The sequence below is a fragment of the Poecilia mexicana genome, unplaced genomic scaffold (genome assembly GCF_051168715.1).
Source record: "Poecilia mexicana isolate PSO_F unplaced genomic scaffold, ASM5116871v1 scaffold_2, whole genome shotgun sequence".
Lineage (NCBI taxonomy): Eukaryota > Metazoa > Chordata > Actinopteri > Cyprinodontiformes > Poeciliidae > Poecilia > Poecilia mexicana.
The window spans coordinates 19,894,843-19,912,700 of NW_028263371.1; the positions used below are offsets into that span (position 1 = coordinate 19,894,843).

A 17,858-nucleotide genomic window follows, 5' to 3' on the forward strand; every position below is an offset into this window, starting at 1 on the left:
CAAGCCTCTACTGGTGAGCATATGGAGGCTGTCCTGGAGTCCGCAGTAGTGATGTAAATATATTTTTTGGTTTTAGCACCTTTAGTCTTTTTCTTATATCGTAATTCAATAATGATTTAGTGAACCTGGGATTTAGTTCAAGTAAAATTCTTGCTGTTATTCTTCCTCAGCCACTTTCTCAGTGGGCGTTTATGGTGAGCTATCAGCCCATTTTATTCATGGCAACATAAATAAAAACAAACATAGTAAAACAAAAGTAATTTTACCATGTCAAAGTAACGTTTTGCAGTAAAACAGTTTGAGGAGAATGGGGAACTTAATCTTGTTGCGTGTGTGTGTGTGTGTGTGTGTGTGTGTGTGTGTGTGTGTGTGTGTGTGTGGGAGACGGGTTTTGGGGCGAGGCACAGTTCTCCTAAATACTGTCATACCCGTTAACTTCCTTGTCTGACAGCACATCTATCTGTCTACACGCAGAAAAGCACCATCTTGTGAGCGGTAAGTTTCTTTGACATATTTTTTGTAAGTAAGCCACTTTTGTCGTCTCATGTTTGTTCCCCCTTTGCTGTAGTTTGCTCTGTTTCTACATGAATTTGTACGAATGCAGACATTCAAATTCTAATTAGGAAAAGAACAGCGATAAAGACGGAGAGACATACGATGAAACGTTTGGGTTCAAAATAATGCACCAAGCAGGAAGAGTCGGGGCTACCATGTAATTTGATCAAAATTATAGTTTATTGGGTCACAAAAATTCAAAATTCTGCTTTTATTTGGGTTTCAGAATCTCACGATTCTGTGTAAGACACACGATACACATTCTTACGATGTGTATCGTAAGAATTTCATATGAAAGTGGCAAAGTTAGGATGGTATGGACGTTCAGTCTTTCGAAAAGGAAAGTTATTGATCTTAACATTACATTGTAAAGTTTTCTGAAAACAGCAGGAGTGATCTAGAGCTTAAAAGTGATTTAGGCACTTATAAGCCTAAATTTGGGCTCAAAAAAATCCCAAATTTGAAAAGGTCTAAAACATCCTTCAATTTATTGGAATTTTGGATTTTAATCCAAAATGTAATCAGCTGTCATGATGACACCAGTGACCTTGTGGACACGTTGACTTGCAAAACGTCTCCAGTATTTGCACTGGTTCATCCAACTATGTGCAAATATACAGAAAATGGAACATTTTTGTGGGTGAACCATCACTGCTGACATCACTGTTTATTGTTAATATTAAGCTTACTTATATTTGCTTGTCATAAGCAATTTATGTAACTTTATGGCCACATCTAGTTGTTTCCCAAAATAAATGTTGGAAAGGTATGTGATGACTGAAACAAAAGCGGTTTTCAGACGATGTTACGCACATCTTGCTAATAAAGGAGCAAGTTGCTCGGCTAAATCAGAAAGAGGAAGTACGCTAGTGAGCTCACGCTATTGTCAAGCTTTTTCCTTTTATGGTGTAAACTTAAGTTGATCTCTGAGTTTATTAAACGTCAATTTAACACAGAACTTTGATGCCAGGAACCATTATATTTTATATTGTAGCTTTAATTTTTGTGTTGAAGAGATTTACTAGTTTTGTCTAGTATAATGTTTTAGTGTAATCTTGGGGTTAATTATCTTTTGCATGTTTTGTGTCATCAGAGAATGGACTGGTGTGTGCTTTCACTTCTGCTCCTTATGCTGGGCAAACATGGTAAGTTGGAATAATTTGAAAAAACATAATTGCATGAATACGATTTATGGCATTTCTTTCTGTGAGAGCAACACATTAATTAAAAAAAGAAAGGTCTCCATCTGAACAACATGGAACTTGGTTTTGTTTGTAGTAAGGCAGGAAGCCTCAGAGTTTGCAAAGGTGTCTCAATTTTAACACAGAAAATTATACTGATAAAAAATACTTTCCATTCTACAGGCATCACCCACATTTTACTAATACACTAAATATCTGTAGAAGGCTGGAAGAAAACATTAAAAGCTCTTGAAACATTTTGGTTCCACACCATGCTACGTTTCTTACATGTACTCTGTGGTTTCTTTGAAGGGCTGTGTCAGCAAGAGGAAGTTTGCTCAAAGTCAGCCATCACTTCGTGTAAAGACTGCATCACATCTGGGCCGTACTGTTCATGGTGTAAGGAGCTGGTGAGGAACACTTGTTGTATCAGCAGTTTAATGAAAGTGGCTGGATGGATTAACACTACTGCTATGCATTTATGGATCTTTATATTTACTGTAATGCAGTCGGTCAGCAGTACTGTGTTAATAAACTGTGTTTATAGTACAAAGGTCAGTAAACTCTTCATAACTACTGCAATAACACATCAATGAGTTCCTGGCATATTTACCTTTAACTGTCACTCAAAAAGCTTACATGTTACTCAATGGGACCACACTGGGGTGTCAACATGCCAGTTAAAGGCTTAAATGGTATTTACCCCAGTGCACAGTTTTTTCCAGATGTAATATAATTGATATTAGCAGCCCTAAACACATAACATCTACCACTGCAAGGTTTTGAATTGTCCCATTTCTGACACAGACATGTAGTTTGTTCACACCACAGATGTCATAACACTTCACTCGTCGCCACATATATGGCAATCTGCAAACATCATTTGAGCAGCACTGGTAACAGGAAGTGAGGTGTTTTTCTGGTAAATGTTCCACCTTTAAATATATCACCACTGAACTGAGTCATGTGACAGATAAGTCGATGTTGAACAATCTAAACTATTTTTGATTGCCCTTTCATCGCTACTTCTGCATCACCAAACAGGAAGTTTGTGCAACTCTGAGTTAAGGCCCTATTACACCCAACTTTTTTTCCTGTTTCACAACAGACCTTGGTTTAATGCAACTGACTGTAGCTTCCCCGGCTCACAGCTGCACTATGCACAAAAAAGGCCAGTATGGTAACATTGAAAGCTCTCAACTGTATATCCAGGCAGAACACAACCAGGGTGGGAGGGCCAAAGCTTCTTGCAGTTTAATTTTTAAATATATTTTCTTTTTTGAACTTGTAGAAGGTTGTCATCAATGTTATTTTATTGAAGTCATACTTCCATTAGTAACTTAAAGGAGCTATGATTTTATACTAACCCTAACACACAACAGGACACTACTTGGAGGAAGATCCTTTGCTGTCCAACACAACCAATTCTTATTGGGCTTTTTTCTGCGCTACAACTTTGAAACCAGTGGTTTAGAGCCCCATCCACACAGGAGTATTTTATTTAAAAATGGAAAAGTTTAAACTGTTTGTGCAAGCAGATAGAAATTGTGTTTTGTTTTTTCTTTACCCAAAGTGAAAAAAAACGCTTGTGATCAACAAGCGTTGCACAGTTGTTGACCACCGTTTGCAGAGACTGTCAGCTACTAATGACTTCCATACCAATGTTTGCTCTTTAGCTTGACAGATATTTTGTTGTTTGGCTTTCACATAGAATTTTACCAAAGGTGGAGAACAGGAAGCAGCCCGCTGTGAAACTCGAGCAAAGCTGATGGCAAGAGGCTGCAGAAGCGAAGAGATTATTTCTCCTCAAAACACCCAGGAGATTAAGCAACAAGACCCTTTATCCAAGTCGTCTGGCAGTACAGAACCAGTCCAAATGACTCCACAAAAAATCGACCTGAAACTGCGACCTGGTGAGTGCAGTCAGTTGTTACTGTCCATCTCACTGAATATATATATTCTAACACATGTAGAAAAGTTTTGTGCTTATTACATTTAGGAGTAAATGTTATCATCCTTTGGAAAACTCATCTCTTATTTTATAGATCACACTAACTGTCACTGTATTCCACTTATTGGCAATGGGTCCATGCATACAGTAAATTGTACCATAGCAGGAGCTTCTCAATGATGACCGTCAGGTTTCTTTCTCTAACTGAATTCTTTATGGGCATTGAAATGTAACTAATTTTATCTTGTCTTTGCTTGCAGGGCTTCCACACAAATTCAAAGTGTCCTTTAAGAGGGCTGAAGGTTACCCTGTGGATCTTTACTACTTGATGGATCTCTCCTACTCCATGAAGGACGATCTGGCTAATGTAAAAAGACTGGGAGGAAATCTTTTTGATGCTCTGAATAAAATTACTAAATATGCTAAAATAGGTAATGCATTCTTAAAGCATTTCTTTTCAAATGCACAGAAAATTTCTCAAATTGTTTCTCAATACTAGTAAACAAAGTCACAGACCAAAAACCTGAGGTTCAAAAGTCTAATTCAGTTCTTCTGCTGAATTTTATCTTTTGGAATGAGCAGCTGATGCTCAACCCATTTGGAAAACAATCAAATGTGAGACTTGTACGTACAAAGATCTGTAACAAAGATCAACAGGACTTTATCTAAATAACTTAACCTTTTTTTTTAACTATAGCTAAAGTTCTTTTCTACAGCTTTCAACAAGTTTGGCTGACAAAGTTCTCATCACAGTGCATTTATTTGACTCTATACTTTTACTAGACTTCTTTATTCACATCTGTGTAATTACAGGATTTGGGGCCTTTGTTGATAAAACCGTCCTTCCTTACACCAACACCAACGAGGAGAAACTCAAGAAACCATGTGATGAAAGTGAGACTCAATGCCAGGCTGCCTTTGGCTACAGACATGTGCTCAGTATGACACCGAGTCAGGACTTGTTCAGACAGAAGGTGGCAGAGCAGTACATCTCTGGGAACTTGGACTCTCCTGAAGGAAGCCTTGATGCCATGATGCAGGCTGCTGTTTGCGGGGTAAGGACTCCTCCAAAGACGACACAGTCATGTACAATCTATTAATCAGTGAAGCTGCGTAAGAACAATTAAGGTTTGTTTCCATGCAAGTGAAAATACTCCAGATGTAATGTTACTGCAGAGCCACTGTGGTAGAAGTTCCATATGATTTAAACCAGCAGGTTTATGGTTTTATTCACAAACCAGTCGGTGTTGGAAAACAATATTCTTGCCCATAATTTGGTAGTTAGAAGGGGCAGTTAAACCTTCACTCCTCCTTGTTGTTGATAAGATGTCTTAACAACAAGGAGGCGGACGCACTGAGACTCCGTTCAGTCGTTTTTAGGCTGAGGGCAGCCAGACTAATTTATTTTTCTAAATTGTTTTTGTTAGGGCCCTCCAGTAGTATTTGTTACTGTTTGTGCCCCTCCAAATAAAAAAAATAACAAAAACTAAATTATTGATCAAAAAATTCAAAAAAGGGCATCTGGGGCATTTCTGACAAATGCAATTACACTAACTGATGGCACTGTTTGTTTCATTCATCTTCGGAGCAAGAGTATTATTAGTTGTACTGACCGTCTGCACATTTTCCAATGAAGATGGAAGTTTGTGGTTGTAAGACATTTTCCCCTTGCTGACACACTTCACAGGATAAAATAGGCTGGAGGAACAGCAGCACTCGGTTAATTGTACTCGCCACGGATGCTGGATTCCACATGGCTGGGGATGGAAAACTAGCGGGCATTCTCGAACCCAATGATGAACTGTGCCACATGACAGGCAACCTGTATGAAAAAAGTAATGACATGGTGTGTATGAATTGTGTTTTATTTCTGACAAAGAGAAATTAAGCAGTGAATTCAAGGATGAACAATTTTGTCTTATTGTGTTAAATAGCTACTGACCAAGAGGGTAATTGGATAAATGACAAAAACTAAACACTTGAATACTTGCTGACATTTCCCTCCTTTTTAAATGTCCCCTTGCTTCACAAAGACGCTACTTCTTTATTATTATATTTTAATTCTAATTAACAAATTCTTCAACTCTCCTGTGCAGGACTACCCGTCTGTTGGACAATTAGCTATGCAGCTGGAAAAAAACAATATTCAGCCAATATTTGCTGTAACAGAAAACGTGAAGAATGTTTACATGGTAATGCTGACCATTTCTTTTAATGCTGAAAATTTTAATATAACAGAAAAAAATGTCAACTTAATCTAAAATCTGTTTGTTCCATTCTTTCTTTAGGAACTCACTAAAATGATTCCAAAGTCAGTGGTGGGAGTCTTATCATCAGATTCCAATAATGTTGTTCAGCTAATTGAAAGTGCCTACAATGTAAGTCTGTGTGTTATCTAGTACTTTTCTATCCATACTTCAAAGAGTGTTAGGGCGCATTCAGACCAAACCAGGATTAGAGCTCTGAATCAGACTCTGATTCAGATTCCTGCTCATCCCTCATTGGAACAGTCTGGTTTAGTGGACAGACTCACCGCGCAGTAATGGCGCCTGCAGGAGCGTCGCTAGCGTTAGCGGCTAACAGGCGATGTCCAAACCAGTAATGTATATCAATGAAGAAATCCTACAACCGCTAAAATCTGTTTTTGTTTACTTTTTGTAAAGAAGGAAGTTGCGCTGGCCTTCTTCAGAGGTTTTGTGTCCGATTCCTTCAGTAGTTCTTGGTGCGGCGCCCCCACAGGCTACCGGGGGAACAGGTTTTTCAGTTATTTTTAGTCAATGAGGTGTGAATGCAAACTAGAGTTCTGAAAATGTAACAAATGTTGCAATTTTAGTCCCAGTTAAACCGAGTCTACCGGACTATCCGGTCTGAATGCACCTTTAAAGTTGAGAGCAGAAATAAGCGGCCCTCGCACCTTGGCACTGCTCCAGCCTTGTGGAGACCATGGGAGCTCCATCATTGCCAACCTGCTGCCATCTTGTTTCCATCTTGCTGCCATCTTGTCACCATCTTTTTGCCATCCTGTTGCCAACCTGCACATTCTCATGCCGTTCAAATGCGCATTTGGGTAATCTTGAAAATATTCAAGTCTGTAAACTGATACTGGAATCCGACCTTCCAAACAGAAGTTATTGTTCCTTCCTGTTTTGTGACAACTGATTATTGAGGACTTCTAAACAAGTAATGTGTGGATACGGTTTCAATCTTGTATTAGACACAGGGAGAAGCTGGAGGACTCAAATAATTTACTGCCTGATGACCCACAAAAAATCTGGTGATGCATCATGGAGATATAAGTCTTGCAATAACCTATGGGGTGCACTGAGACAAATTCCAATATAATCCGATTGGCCTCTTCAGAGGTTAACCAATGTCATTCAGATTCCGTTTGGTGCAAATCGGATGATCCATGTTTGATTTAGAGTCAACCGTATGCAAACAGCGAGGGATTGAAATTCACCATAGTGCCACACCCACTTGTTCTAGTCACAAGTCCGTCTTGAGAGAAGCATTCAGCATCATGTTGTTCTATGTCAGCAGACACGTTTAAATCTATATGAATCAAAAAAACACATACTGAACCTAACAACATGACTTCCTGTTTAAGGTCATTTTTGCTCCTCAAAGAGGGTGCTATGATGATGTCAACATTTGACCACATATAATGTGTGTGGACACCTGAGAAAGATCGTTCATACCAAGTTTTGTGTATTTCAGCCTCTGTATGTGGAAATGAGAGTTTTTACATTTTTATGAGAAAGCCAACTCTGAAGCCTGGTCCCGCCCATTTAGCATGCATGAAAATTCAAGCTTTTGATAACTTTTAGTCCCCTATGCTTTAAGGGCATATTGACCAAGTATGGGGCAGATATACTTGCCGAAATCCCTCTGAGGAATTTGTTAAAGTTCGACATGCATGAAAAGTGAAAAACTCTCAAAAATTACCATTTGACTCATAATGGTCAACTCCATTCTTGTTTTAGTGGGTTCTATCTATGTACCACATTTCAGCTCTCTGTGATTTAACACTTGGCCTGTCTCACATTAGGATGTGCTGTACAGCAGCTTGGCCACACCCATTAAATTCAATACAATTAAGATATTTTAATATATTTAATATATTAAAATTTTGGGTACAGTTTGGAAAATTTGTAAGCTTCCAAAGTGATTTTGTTTTGTCTGAGAATCTTAATAACAAGCATTTTAATTCCATAGGCCTTCACAGTGCTTTGATACTTGAGACTAAGAATTGTTTGCTGGTTTTGCAAAAAATGTATAAATATGAATAATCTGTATATTGCAGAACTTGACATCTAAAGTCACAGTGACTCATGACATTCTTCCTGACAATGTAAGAGTTGAGTACTTGGCACTGTGTGAACACCGAATAAATGAGGGCCCCAATAAAGGCGTCTGCGATCAAGTGCAAGCGGAAAAAGAGGTCAGTGTTTTGAGATGCTTTTATTCTGTCATAACCCAGTGAAAATGAACCTTTTCAGATATTTGAACCTGGTTTATCACATCAGAAAAAGATGTGATAAACAATCACAGATTTGAAATTTTTTACAGCTGTTGACACAGATTAAATGATTAACTGCTGCAGATTTTGTTACCCAATAAACCTTTTGCTTTTAGCTACCTTAGCCCTTTATGTTATATAAGTGTATGAAACATGTTATGGAACTGCAGTCATTTTCCATCCTTTCCAACCTGCTAATACTGGAGTAGGAAGGGAAATCTAGATTGTCTTTTGCAGCCCTCGCTACATCTAACAAAACTGATTATTTGCTGGCTTGTTTGTGTCACATGTAGAACTCTGTTACTTTGTTGCTGTTGCTGTGGTTACAGCGTGAGCGCTGTGTGTCCGGTTCTGGGGGAAAACCGTTAGAGGTGCTATCCGTTTGCATGCATGTTTTCCAACCATCTATAAAGCTGAGTTATAAAACACAAAACTAAAGCTTGTTCTAGTGTGTATTGTTGTGTTGCTGAGTTTTGTGGGAACACTAAAAAAATTATGTTAGTGCACAGGAACCAAGCACTTCTCTGATTTCTGGGTCCATTCCGGCTTTCGCTCAGAGATGCTGCACAAAGTAATCGCAGACTGATATAAGTGCTGTAAAGCATTCTTCTCTTACTCTTGGAACGAAAGGGATACAGAGGTAATGTTAGGCATTAAGTGGGCTGAGCTCTAAGATTCTTTGGTACAGTGGCATTTTAACTAATACACATTAATTTGAACTGGAGATGTGCCATGGGAAGTAGCCCTTTAGATAGCTTGTTAGCTCTGATAGATCCGCTGTAAAGTTTCAGTAGGTTTGTGATTTTAATATTTTTACACACCTGATCCATTTGCTCTCTTTACAGATATCTTTTGAGGTTACTGTGACTGTGGACAAATGTCTGGAGGAAGAAAAGTCCTTCACTATCAGCCCACTGGGAATTAAAGACAGACTGACGGTAACCATTTCTACCAACTGTGAGTGCCAATGTAATGACCCCGAAGGCAGCAATCACATTCACTGCAACAGTACAGGAAGCATCACCTGTGGTATTTGCAGGTAAGTTATCTTCCTCAAAGTCCCTGTTTTAATATTTTAGTCACATAATGATGTTTAATGGAAAAATGTGTTTTCAGTAAAACATAGGTATTTATTCAGTATTGCTATAGGAGTGAGACATATAGCGAGAGGCCCAGATGGTAAGTTACCCCTAACCCCAGGCATTTGAGATCTTTGATGATTGTTTTAAAGCCTCGTTCACACGGCACAATTTTGGAATAGTTGGCCGATTTTCAAAATCTGAGAAGCCACACACCAGCCAATTAAAAATCTTAAGTATAGCAGTTCGACCATAGCATGAGTGGTGTCCAGCCACATAGCAGGAGCAACATACCAAAGTCCAAAACGATTTTACCCACAAACATTCGAATTCCAGATAGAAAATCCCATGAAACCCCACCATCCCATACATAAATTTAAAGTAAGCAAACAATTTCAGCATTTCCTTTTTTTTCTGTTCAGCTTTGCCAGAGGTAAAGTACCATTAGAGGGTGTGTTCACACTGCAGCCTGAAGTGACTCAATTCCGATTTTTTGGCAATTCCGATTTTTTTGCCGGGACCGTTCACACTGCCAGTAAATGCGACCTGTATGCGTTCTGCAGTGTAAACAGGCAAACGACCTGAAAGTGTCCCGCATGCGCAGTAGAGGGCGCAATAGCGTCAGCGTTCCCAGTGTTCTGCCAACTCCCATAAAAAGAAGAAGTGCTCAGTGTTTGCGGAAGTAAACATGGAGGCTAACGGTGGAGCTTAGCTTACATATTTGAAGTAGTTGTCCGGCTGGAGCAGCATATTAACTTAATCCTCATATAATCCGTCATGGTTGTTGTTTTTATTCCTACTTGTGCGTATCAGGACGCAGAATAGTGAGATTTGTTGAGAATCAGTGACGTTCAGTTCGGATGAATGCGGCCTGGACGTTAGGTCGCATTTGAATCGGATACGTATCGGATATGGGTCAGATTCGAAAAAGAATCCGATCTGTGCTGTTCACACTGCCATGAAAAGATCGGATACAGGTCGCATTATGTCAAAAAAATCGGAATTGAGTCACTTCAGGCTGCAGTGTGAACCCATAGAACCTCGCTTCAGTATTATCGCAGTTTGGGCAAATATGAATGGATCCGTTTGTATTGATTTTGATAAAAATGAGTACCTTTAACTTTTTTCTCATATCAGTTATTATTTTGACAACTCTTACCTGCTGATAGTGGGTTTTCAGTGGTCATGTGTAGTCGTCTAAGTAGTTAGTACATTGCATCTGGATTTTCTATCAGGGACTGGGGAGGTCAGCCTCAGCCACTCACCTTGAACAGGTTTGCCTGGGCATGAAAATGGATGAATATAATTTATGGAATAAATATTTTTGTGAAATAGGTAAAAAAAAAACTGTTTCAAACAAAGCCAACTGTAATTAATTCTAATTTTGATTTGGTTGTTGTATTGTTATTTTTAATATTTCGTTTTGCAGATGCAATCAAGGTTTTGTGGGTCAGTTCTGCAACTGTGCTGTTGGGACTAAAGATGAAAGCTCTCTTCGAGCAACCTGTCGAAGGCAGAATGGGACGGAGTGTGAGGGTCGAGGAGATTGTGTGTGTGGCGCATGCCAGTGCCACACTACAGAGCAAGGAACCTCTTACCATGGAAAATACTGCGAGTGTGATGATGAACACTGTGAGAAGTATGATAACAAGCTGTGTGCAGGTAAAATATTTTTTAACTGTTTTTTATTTTTTTTAAGTAGATGATATATTTTTTCATCAAAGTATTTCTCAACGAAAGACTTGCAGATGGATGTGGGACTTTTTATATACAAAACAAATTCAAAGTGGAAGTCATAAAGGTCATTTATAAACCAAAGAAAACATTTACAGCAAACGCTTAAACCTCAAAAATAACAATATTTGCAGTTTGGTCTTGTAAGTATTACTACTAAGCATTTTTAGAGCTTAACATCCATTAAAACATTCAGGAAACCCATAACCCTGGTGATTAAAAATCTATTATGTCTGGTCTGAGAACTCAGACCATACATAGTAGTCTGGTCTGAGTTTTGCAAAGAGCAAATTCCTCTTTGCATGCTCCAAACATACAGAATCTAGTGGAATTGCTTAGGAAGGGAAATAGTCAGGCTACCTTAAGGCTACCTTAAGTATCATTTTATCAAAGTTTTCTCACCATAAATTTCCTCTCACTGGATGATCAAGGCCCCAAGGGTGGATGAGATTCATCTGGAGTTCTTTAAGGCTCTGGAGGTTGTTGGGTTGTGTTGGTTGACACAATTCCCCAATATTGCATTCTGCCAATTTCCGGTCCCCCTATTCAGAGAGGGGGGTGGGGCACAGAGTGTGCTCTAACTCTAGCTTAGGAGTGCCCACGTCCAGTACTCGAAAGTTACCATCCCTCAAGTTCTAGATGTATTCCTTCTTCAACTCACCTGAGTCAAATGGCTGAACTCCACCTTCAGCATCAGTCACTCAGCTCTGCAGAGGCATTTTAAAACAGCTGCAGGATAATAGATCCTCAGGAGAGGAGGATTGGACTTTGGCACCTCAGTCCAGCTCATTCTGGGTCTTCCAAAGCCACAATGGACACAGTGGTCCTACTTTGAGTGTGTGGCTGGGGAGAGGGATGTCAAGGGTTTTCTCCTTCCTGTGCACTTGATCTAAAATAAACAAAAGTACATGGATGAACATACTGTTGATTAAAATCATTTTAAAAATGAATACTGAAACTATTACTTTTAATGTAAAACATTTAAAGTAATAGTTTAAAACCCCTTAATCTCCACCCCTTGATATTTGTTTTTATATTAAAAACATGAGGAAGAATTAAGAAATTTAAGAAGCCTCAAATGAAGGAGGTCATTATTAATGTTGATGAAAATTAAAGTGGAAAAAATATGACAACCTTTTTAATTCTCATTGCTTTTAGGAAATGGTAAATGCAACTGCGGACAGTGCCGATGCGATCCAGGTTACCAAGGCAGTGCTTGTCAGTGCAAAGTTTCTGACGAGGGCTGCCGTACCTCAGACGGCTCTATTTGCTATGGCAGAGGGAATTGTGAATGTAACCAATGCAAATGCAAAGGTGGATATCAAGGTCCACAATGCAAGGATTGCAGTGGCTGTCCTTCTGCATGCCTGACGAAATTGTAAGAAGATTAAAGTTACTACTTTATTTAAAGCTACTTTCAGAATGTTAATGGTTCCTGTGAAAATTATATGCCTTTTCTTATTTATGTGTTGTATTTTAACCTGTTCTATTTATGTTATTCTCAGGAGTTGCATTAGCTGCCTTTCATTGAGTAAATCGAAAGAGAACTGCAACAATGTCTGCAACAATACCATTTCAGAATATAAGAAGGTGGAAAAATTCAACTTGCAGAGCAAAGAATGCAACCAGAAGGACAGTGAGGGGTGCTGGATCAAATTCAAGCTGGAGCAGTTAACTGGAATGGATAATTACAATGCTGAAATTCTGACAAAGAGAGGTATGTCACTGATTGTCAGTCGTTTTTATTTTGTTACGTGTTTGAATAATAAACTGCAGTGTTAAGGCTCTGGTGACTCTGCAATGTTGCATCGACATTGGGGGAAGTCCCGCTGTATTGACAGACTGGGTGGGATGGGTCACACTCTTAAGTCCTGGAGAAGAGAATCCATTTTTTGAACTTTGGATTCAGGAAGAGCAGTTGGGTGAACTCCCATGCACCCTCGGAGGGTGCATGGGAGTTCACCCAACCAATATACATGCGTTTGGTGGACTTGGAGAAGGCATTGGACCGCATCTCTTAGGGAGTGCTGTGGGGGTGGACCGTGTTGTCTTGGATATTTTATGAACTGTATATCAGTAATGGCCTGATTCTAATCTTACAGAATGCCCTGAACCACCCAACGTCATCGCTATCATAGCAGGTTCCCTTGCAGCTGTGGCTGTAATTGGGATTCTGTTGCTGATGCTGGTCAAGTTACTGATCCACATGAAGGACCTGAAGGAGTTCAAGAAATTTGAGAATGAAAAGAAGAAATCCAAGTGGGCAAATGTAAGTTGTTTTTATAATTAATATTCCATCTATCTGTCTGTCTGTCTGCCTGCATATGCGTTTGTGTGTAGCGTTTCTCGAACCGGACCACTTTTTTCAGTAACGCATGTCTAACGCATTACTATTTCAAATCCAGTAATCAGATCAAAGTTACTTATCCAGATCATTGTGCGTTACTATTTTCTTTTGTAATTTCATTTTATTTCCTCTGTGCGTCTTGGGGAGTGGCCTCCGTTTCTATGCAACTGCAGCAGCTGAACACGTCACGACAGAAATGTTAACAATGGAGGGAGGAGAGAGATGCACATTTTGTTGCTGGACAAACAGGAACTATTTAGAGTTTCTGTCATCAAGTCCAATTAGTTTAAGCAACTTTTTATAACAGTGACACTGTTATAACATTTACGTCAGATCATGATTTCCTGGTTAATGTCAAGTTGTCATAACAAAGACATTTTGAATAATGTCAACTTTGCATTAAAAGTGTCATGATTTACCGAATGACACTTTATAACAACAGTCATAAATATTCATGAAGGCTTATTCATGTTCATGACAGGTGTTATGTCATGTTTATGACGGTGTCATGACAGTCTTATTCACAATCCGTCAAATGAAGTGTTACCAATTATTTTATCATTATATATTATTTTTCCACAATGACCACTCGTCACTACGAAGTACATTGGTCAACATAACTGCATGAGATCCAACAGTAAATTTGGATGATCCTTCACATCGTCTGTCTGAACAAATACAGATGATGTGTAGCGGCTAAAATCCTATATTTTAGGCTACTGGTGGTTGTTCTTGAAAGGCGTTGATTTTACCTGCGCTCAATTAAGATTCATGATGCCGATCTTCCGTTTGACATAAAATAAAGTCATTTATTTTCAGAACAATGTCCATTGTCTTACTGTTTCCATTTAGATCCACATAAATTCGACATACATCCAAACCAAACACAGTAGAAAACTGTTTCCCTCTGCCTTTTAACAACACCTGAACAGAATGATGGTTGACCTTAAATAACCCATCCCCCCATCAGACACTCAGAACTCAAAATCAAATACGCCCCCTGGTGGCGATAAACACCAGAAAGGATAAATCAATTTAGCCCAAGATTACATTCTTTAATCTAGTTCAGTTCTTATCCATAAAATGTGGCGTTTTCACAAGACTGAAACACAGCATAAAGAAATGCAACTAATGTTAAACTTTCTTTATTTCCAGGCTGACAATCCGCTGTTCCAGAATCCCACCACTACCGTGGCGAACCCTCTGTTTACTGGAGAGTGAAGACCCTCTGCTACATCTTGACATTTATTCAAAGCTTTGCTTGAAACATAAGATTAGGGCTGTTGTAAACTAATATTTTAGTAATCGAGTAATCTATCGATTATTCTTACAATTAATCAAGTAATCAGATAAAAAAAAATCTAAAATGAAATATTGGTAAATCTGGCATAATACCTGTGTTACTATCAGATATCAATATCAGTCCAATTTTTCATATTTGAGCATCCCTAACAGTTGCTTTTTTTGTAGTTTAAAAAACTAACCTGTAACAATAATAGCTCACTTTCTAAGTTAACCAGAAGAAAAGTTATAGAAAAATCTGAAATTATATTGAATTTAATAACAAAGAGGCAGGCTCACAAATATGCTTATAAAAATGTCTACAATCCAGCTTTTAGTTTATGTATTCATCTTCAGTGAGTTTAATAGATTAATTAAACTCACCTTGCCACCTAACCTGTCACGCTTTGGGTTTGAAAATACGGGAAATGCCGCCTGGAGTGCGAGGAGAGGGCGAATGAACGAACATGGGGTGGAGGGGAGGAAATAGACCAGCGGACTGACGAACCGTTAGACCGGGGGACGAACACGGGGGAAGCAATACGGGATATTTACGACACCTTCACTGGTCACACTCAGAAACTCATCTACCAGCCATGTACGATGCGCTCCGCCACCCGTTTCTTCAGACCGGGATATGAAATTTATTGTGCGGTTCGTCGGTAAAGCTACATTTACACGGTAAGCATCAGCTACTCAGCCGCCCGCCCTGTTCAGGCTATCCGCTCACCTCAGCGCTCTTCCCGCTGTTCGCTTTCAACCAGCAGCCCCGGAGGAGAAATGCTGCCGTACTCCAGGCATCCCCCAGTCATTTTAAGGATGCTTATTGGTTCCCCAAAAAACGATTACAATTACGGCATTATCATCAATCAATAAAATCCCCATGGGCCAATCTTGAAGATTGGACTTTATGCCGCTGAGACTTAGCTTTTGTCAACAACTCAGAGGCGGAAGTGAGACCTCCGCGCAACGCAAATGAAGTCCGGGCCGGAACACGGTGCGCTAACTAATAAAACATAAATTAACGAAGCTTCGAGGCAGGTCAATTTTCCTCGAGGAATTTTAGTAATCGAAGTACTCGAATCATTCGAGGAATCGTTTCAGCCCTACATAAGATGCTCTCAGTGCTTTCATTTATTTGATTTATGTGATTTTATGATTATGTTGTATTAAAATCTACTTAACTTTGTAAAATATGTATTTTTGAGGATGGAGTACGGTTGGTTTGAGGAGCTCGTATAAACCTAATTGCTAATATTATAGTATCTATTAGTTTAAAATGACATTTTCTGCTGTTTATGGAGACTGTACAGTTTATCTGATGTCGCAGTTTGGAGAATTGCACCATTTATTTTCATGAAACCGCAAAGTCTTAGTACAAATAAACTCATCAGAATATGACCACTTGCCTTAAACTGAGTCCATCTCTCTTTTGCCATAATTATTAATACATAAACAAAAAACTTCAAGGAGTTTTATTTTTGTTTTAATAGGTGAAAACTGAAAAATTAGTAACAAAAACATTTAGATTTTGTTCTTGTTGCTCATTGTGTCCCTGATAATGTTCTTGATGATTGATTTAGCTTTTTATATAACGCTTTACACTTCTGTTAAAATCTTAACTTTTGTGAATATTCTTTGCTCCTTAGTCAAAAATCTATGGGTCAGAAATTACCTCTAATAAAAGGAAGATTAGCTGCACAATTACGACACACCATGTGGAGTTTGTAGCAGGTAATGACAAAATACAGTGCCTATAAAAAAAGAGCTCACCCTCTTTGCCATTACAACTCAAACATGATCAACATAACTTGGCATTTTTAATATATCCTGTTTACGCACACAAAAAAAACTGAAGCAACAAAGGGAAAACTGATTTTTACAAAATACTGACAGGTAAACAAAAACATCTAACGTAAATTAGCTGATTGCATGAATCTTCACTCCCTTAATTCAAAGTACACAGAATGGAGATGACCTGAGTGCTTTAAGTGAGTCTCAGCTGGTCGTACATAAAGACACTGGGTCTGGAAGGTCCGCTTACTGGTTAATCTGTAAACGGACCAGATTAACCAATACGAAGACAAAAGAACGCTCCAGGCAATTGATAGAAAATGTTACAGAAAAGTGTAAGTTTAGGGGATAGAAACAAAAACACCAAGTAACTGAACATCCTCTGGAGCTGAAGGAATCTGGTCCATGTATCAGGTTGTGTCCTCATAATCTGAGTGACTGAAGAAAGTTACCAGGCTGCCACGGCTGTGCTGAAGGAGTTCCACGTGTCAGCAGTTGAGATAGCTCTATACATCACCACAAACACACCATTGCTACTATGAAGCATAGTGGTGGAAGCATCATACTGTGAGGATGTCTCCAAGCAGCAGGTCCTGGAGGGCAAGGGAGCCGAATGTTACCGGAGGAAAAAAAATCCAACTGTAAGCACACATTCAATCCTTTCAGCAGATAGCTGATACTTATGATTTGGAAAAGTTTGAGATTAGCACTCTGGTTCTGGCACCAGAGATTATATTTGGGCAATCAGCTTGCGGCCAGAGTTTGCTGGTCTTGGACCAGCCCATCTAGTCTTGGTGTCTGAAAAGTGTGCTGGCACCATTCCTCTTCACTCTCTGCAGTGCAAACTTCTCCATCAACTCCCCATGATGTTCTCTGATTACTCTGCCATAATACCACTCAGAGTACAGAGAGCGCCAGCTGAACCACCTCCTCAACAACAGAGGAAAACCAGGAAGGAAAGGTCTGAACAGATTCCACCTGCTGAGGAGGCTGAAGCTTCTAGGAGTGCGGTGGCCCCTGAAGACCTCCTTTGGCTCTGGTGGCATCAGCCAACTTCTAAGGCACAGGTGTCAAACCCCAGTCCAGGAGGGCCACTGCCCTACAACGTTTAGATGTGCCTCTGCTGCACCACACCTGAATACAATAATTAGGTCGTTAGCAGGCCTTTACACAAGAAAGAGGTAATTAAGCCATTTCATTCCAGTGTTTTGCTTTTAGTTTTTTTTAGCCTGCATTGTTCCCAAAGCTCAACATAAAATTATATCCTCATGAAAAGCACTTTGATCTACTGAATTGTGCAAACTTGAAAAATGTATGTAAAATATCTGTGCATAAATGATCGATCAAGTCGGCTTGTTTCGAAAACATTTTATTTCTTTAATAGTGGGGGGGGAATCAGCTTTTCATATTTTAGAAA

General features: G+C 39.2%; 1 protein-coding gene across 1 annotated transcript; it reads left to right on the plus strand.

Moving 5' to 3' along the window:
* Window positions 1-412: 412 nt before the first annotated feature.
* On the plus strand, window positions 413-16,062 carry itgb2 (integrin, beta 2). The gene is made up of 16 exons (XM_088012584.1): window positions 413-495; window positions 1,649-1,700; window positions 2,049-2,146; window positions 3,448-3,649; window positions 3,948-4,118; window positions 4,501-4,742; window positions 5,375-5,533; window positions 5,784-5,879; window positions 5,976-6,065; window positions 7,991-8,128; window positions 9,052-9,245; window positions 10,715-10,947; window positions 12,178-12,397; window positions 12,525-12,736; window positions 13,122-13,288; window positions 14,522-16,062. The coding sequence occupies exons 2-16, from the start codon at window positions 1,652-1,654 to the stop codon at window positions 14,585-14,587; spliced, it is 2,337 nt and encodes a 778-aa protein (XP_087868710.1). The 5' UTR covers window positions 413-495; window positions 1,649-1,651; the 3' UTR covers window positions 14,588-16,062.
* The last annotated feature ends 1,796 nt before the right edge of the window (window positions 16,063-17,858 follow it).

What these genes read in the sequence shown, in the direction of transcription:
- itgb2 (XM_088012584.1), top strand. Translation starts at nt 1,652, where the DNA reads ATGGACTGGTGTGTGCTTTCACTTCTGCTCCTTATGCTGGGCAAACAT. An exon ending in AAGTGCAAGCGGAAAAAGAG is followed by an intron (nt 8,129 to 9,051) that starts GTCAGTGTTTTG and finishes CTCTCTTTACAG; the next exon opens with ATATCTTTTGAGGTTACTGT. An exon ending in AGAAATCCAAGTGGGCAAAT is followed by an intron (nt 13,289 to 14,521) that starts GTAAGTTGTTTT and finishes CTTTATTTCCAG; the next exon opens with GCTGACAATCCGCTGTTCCA.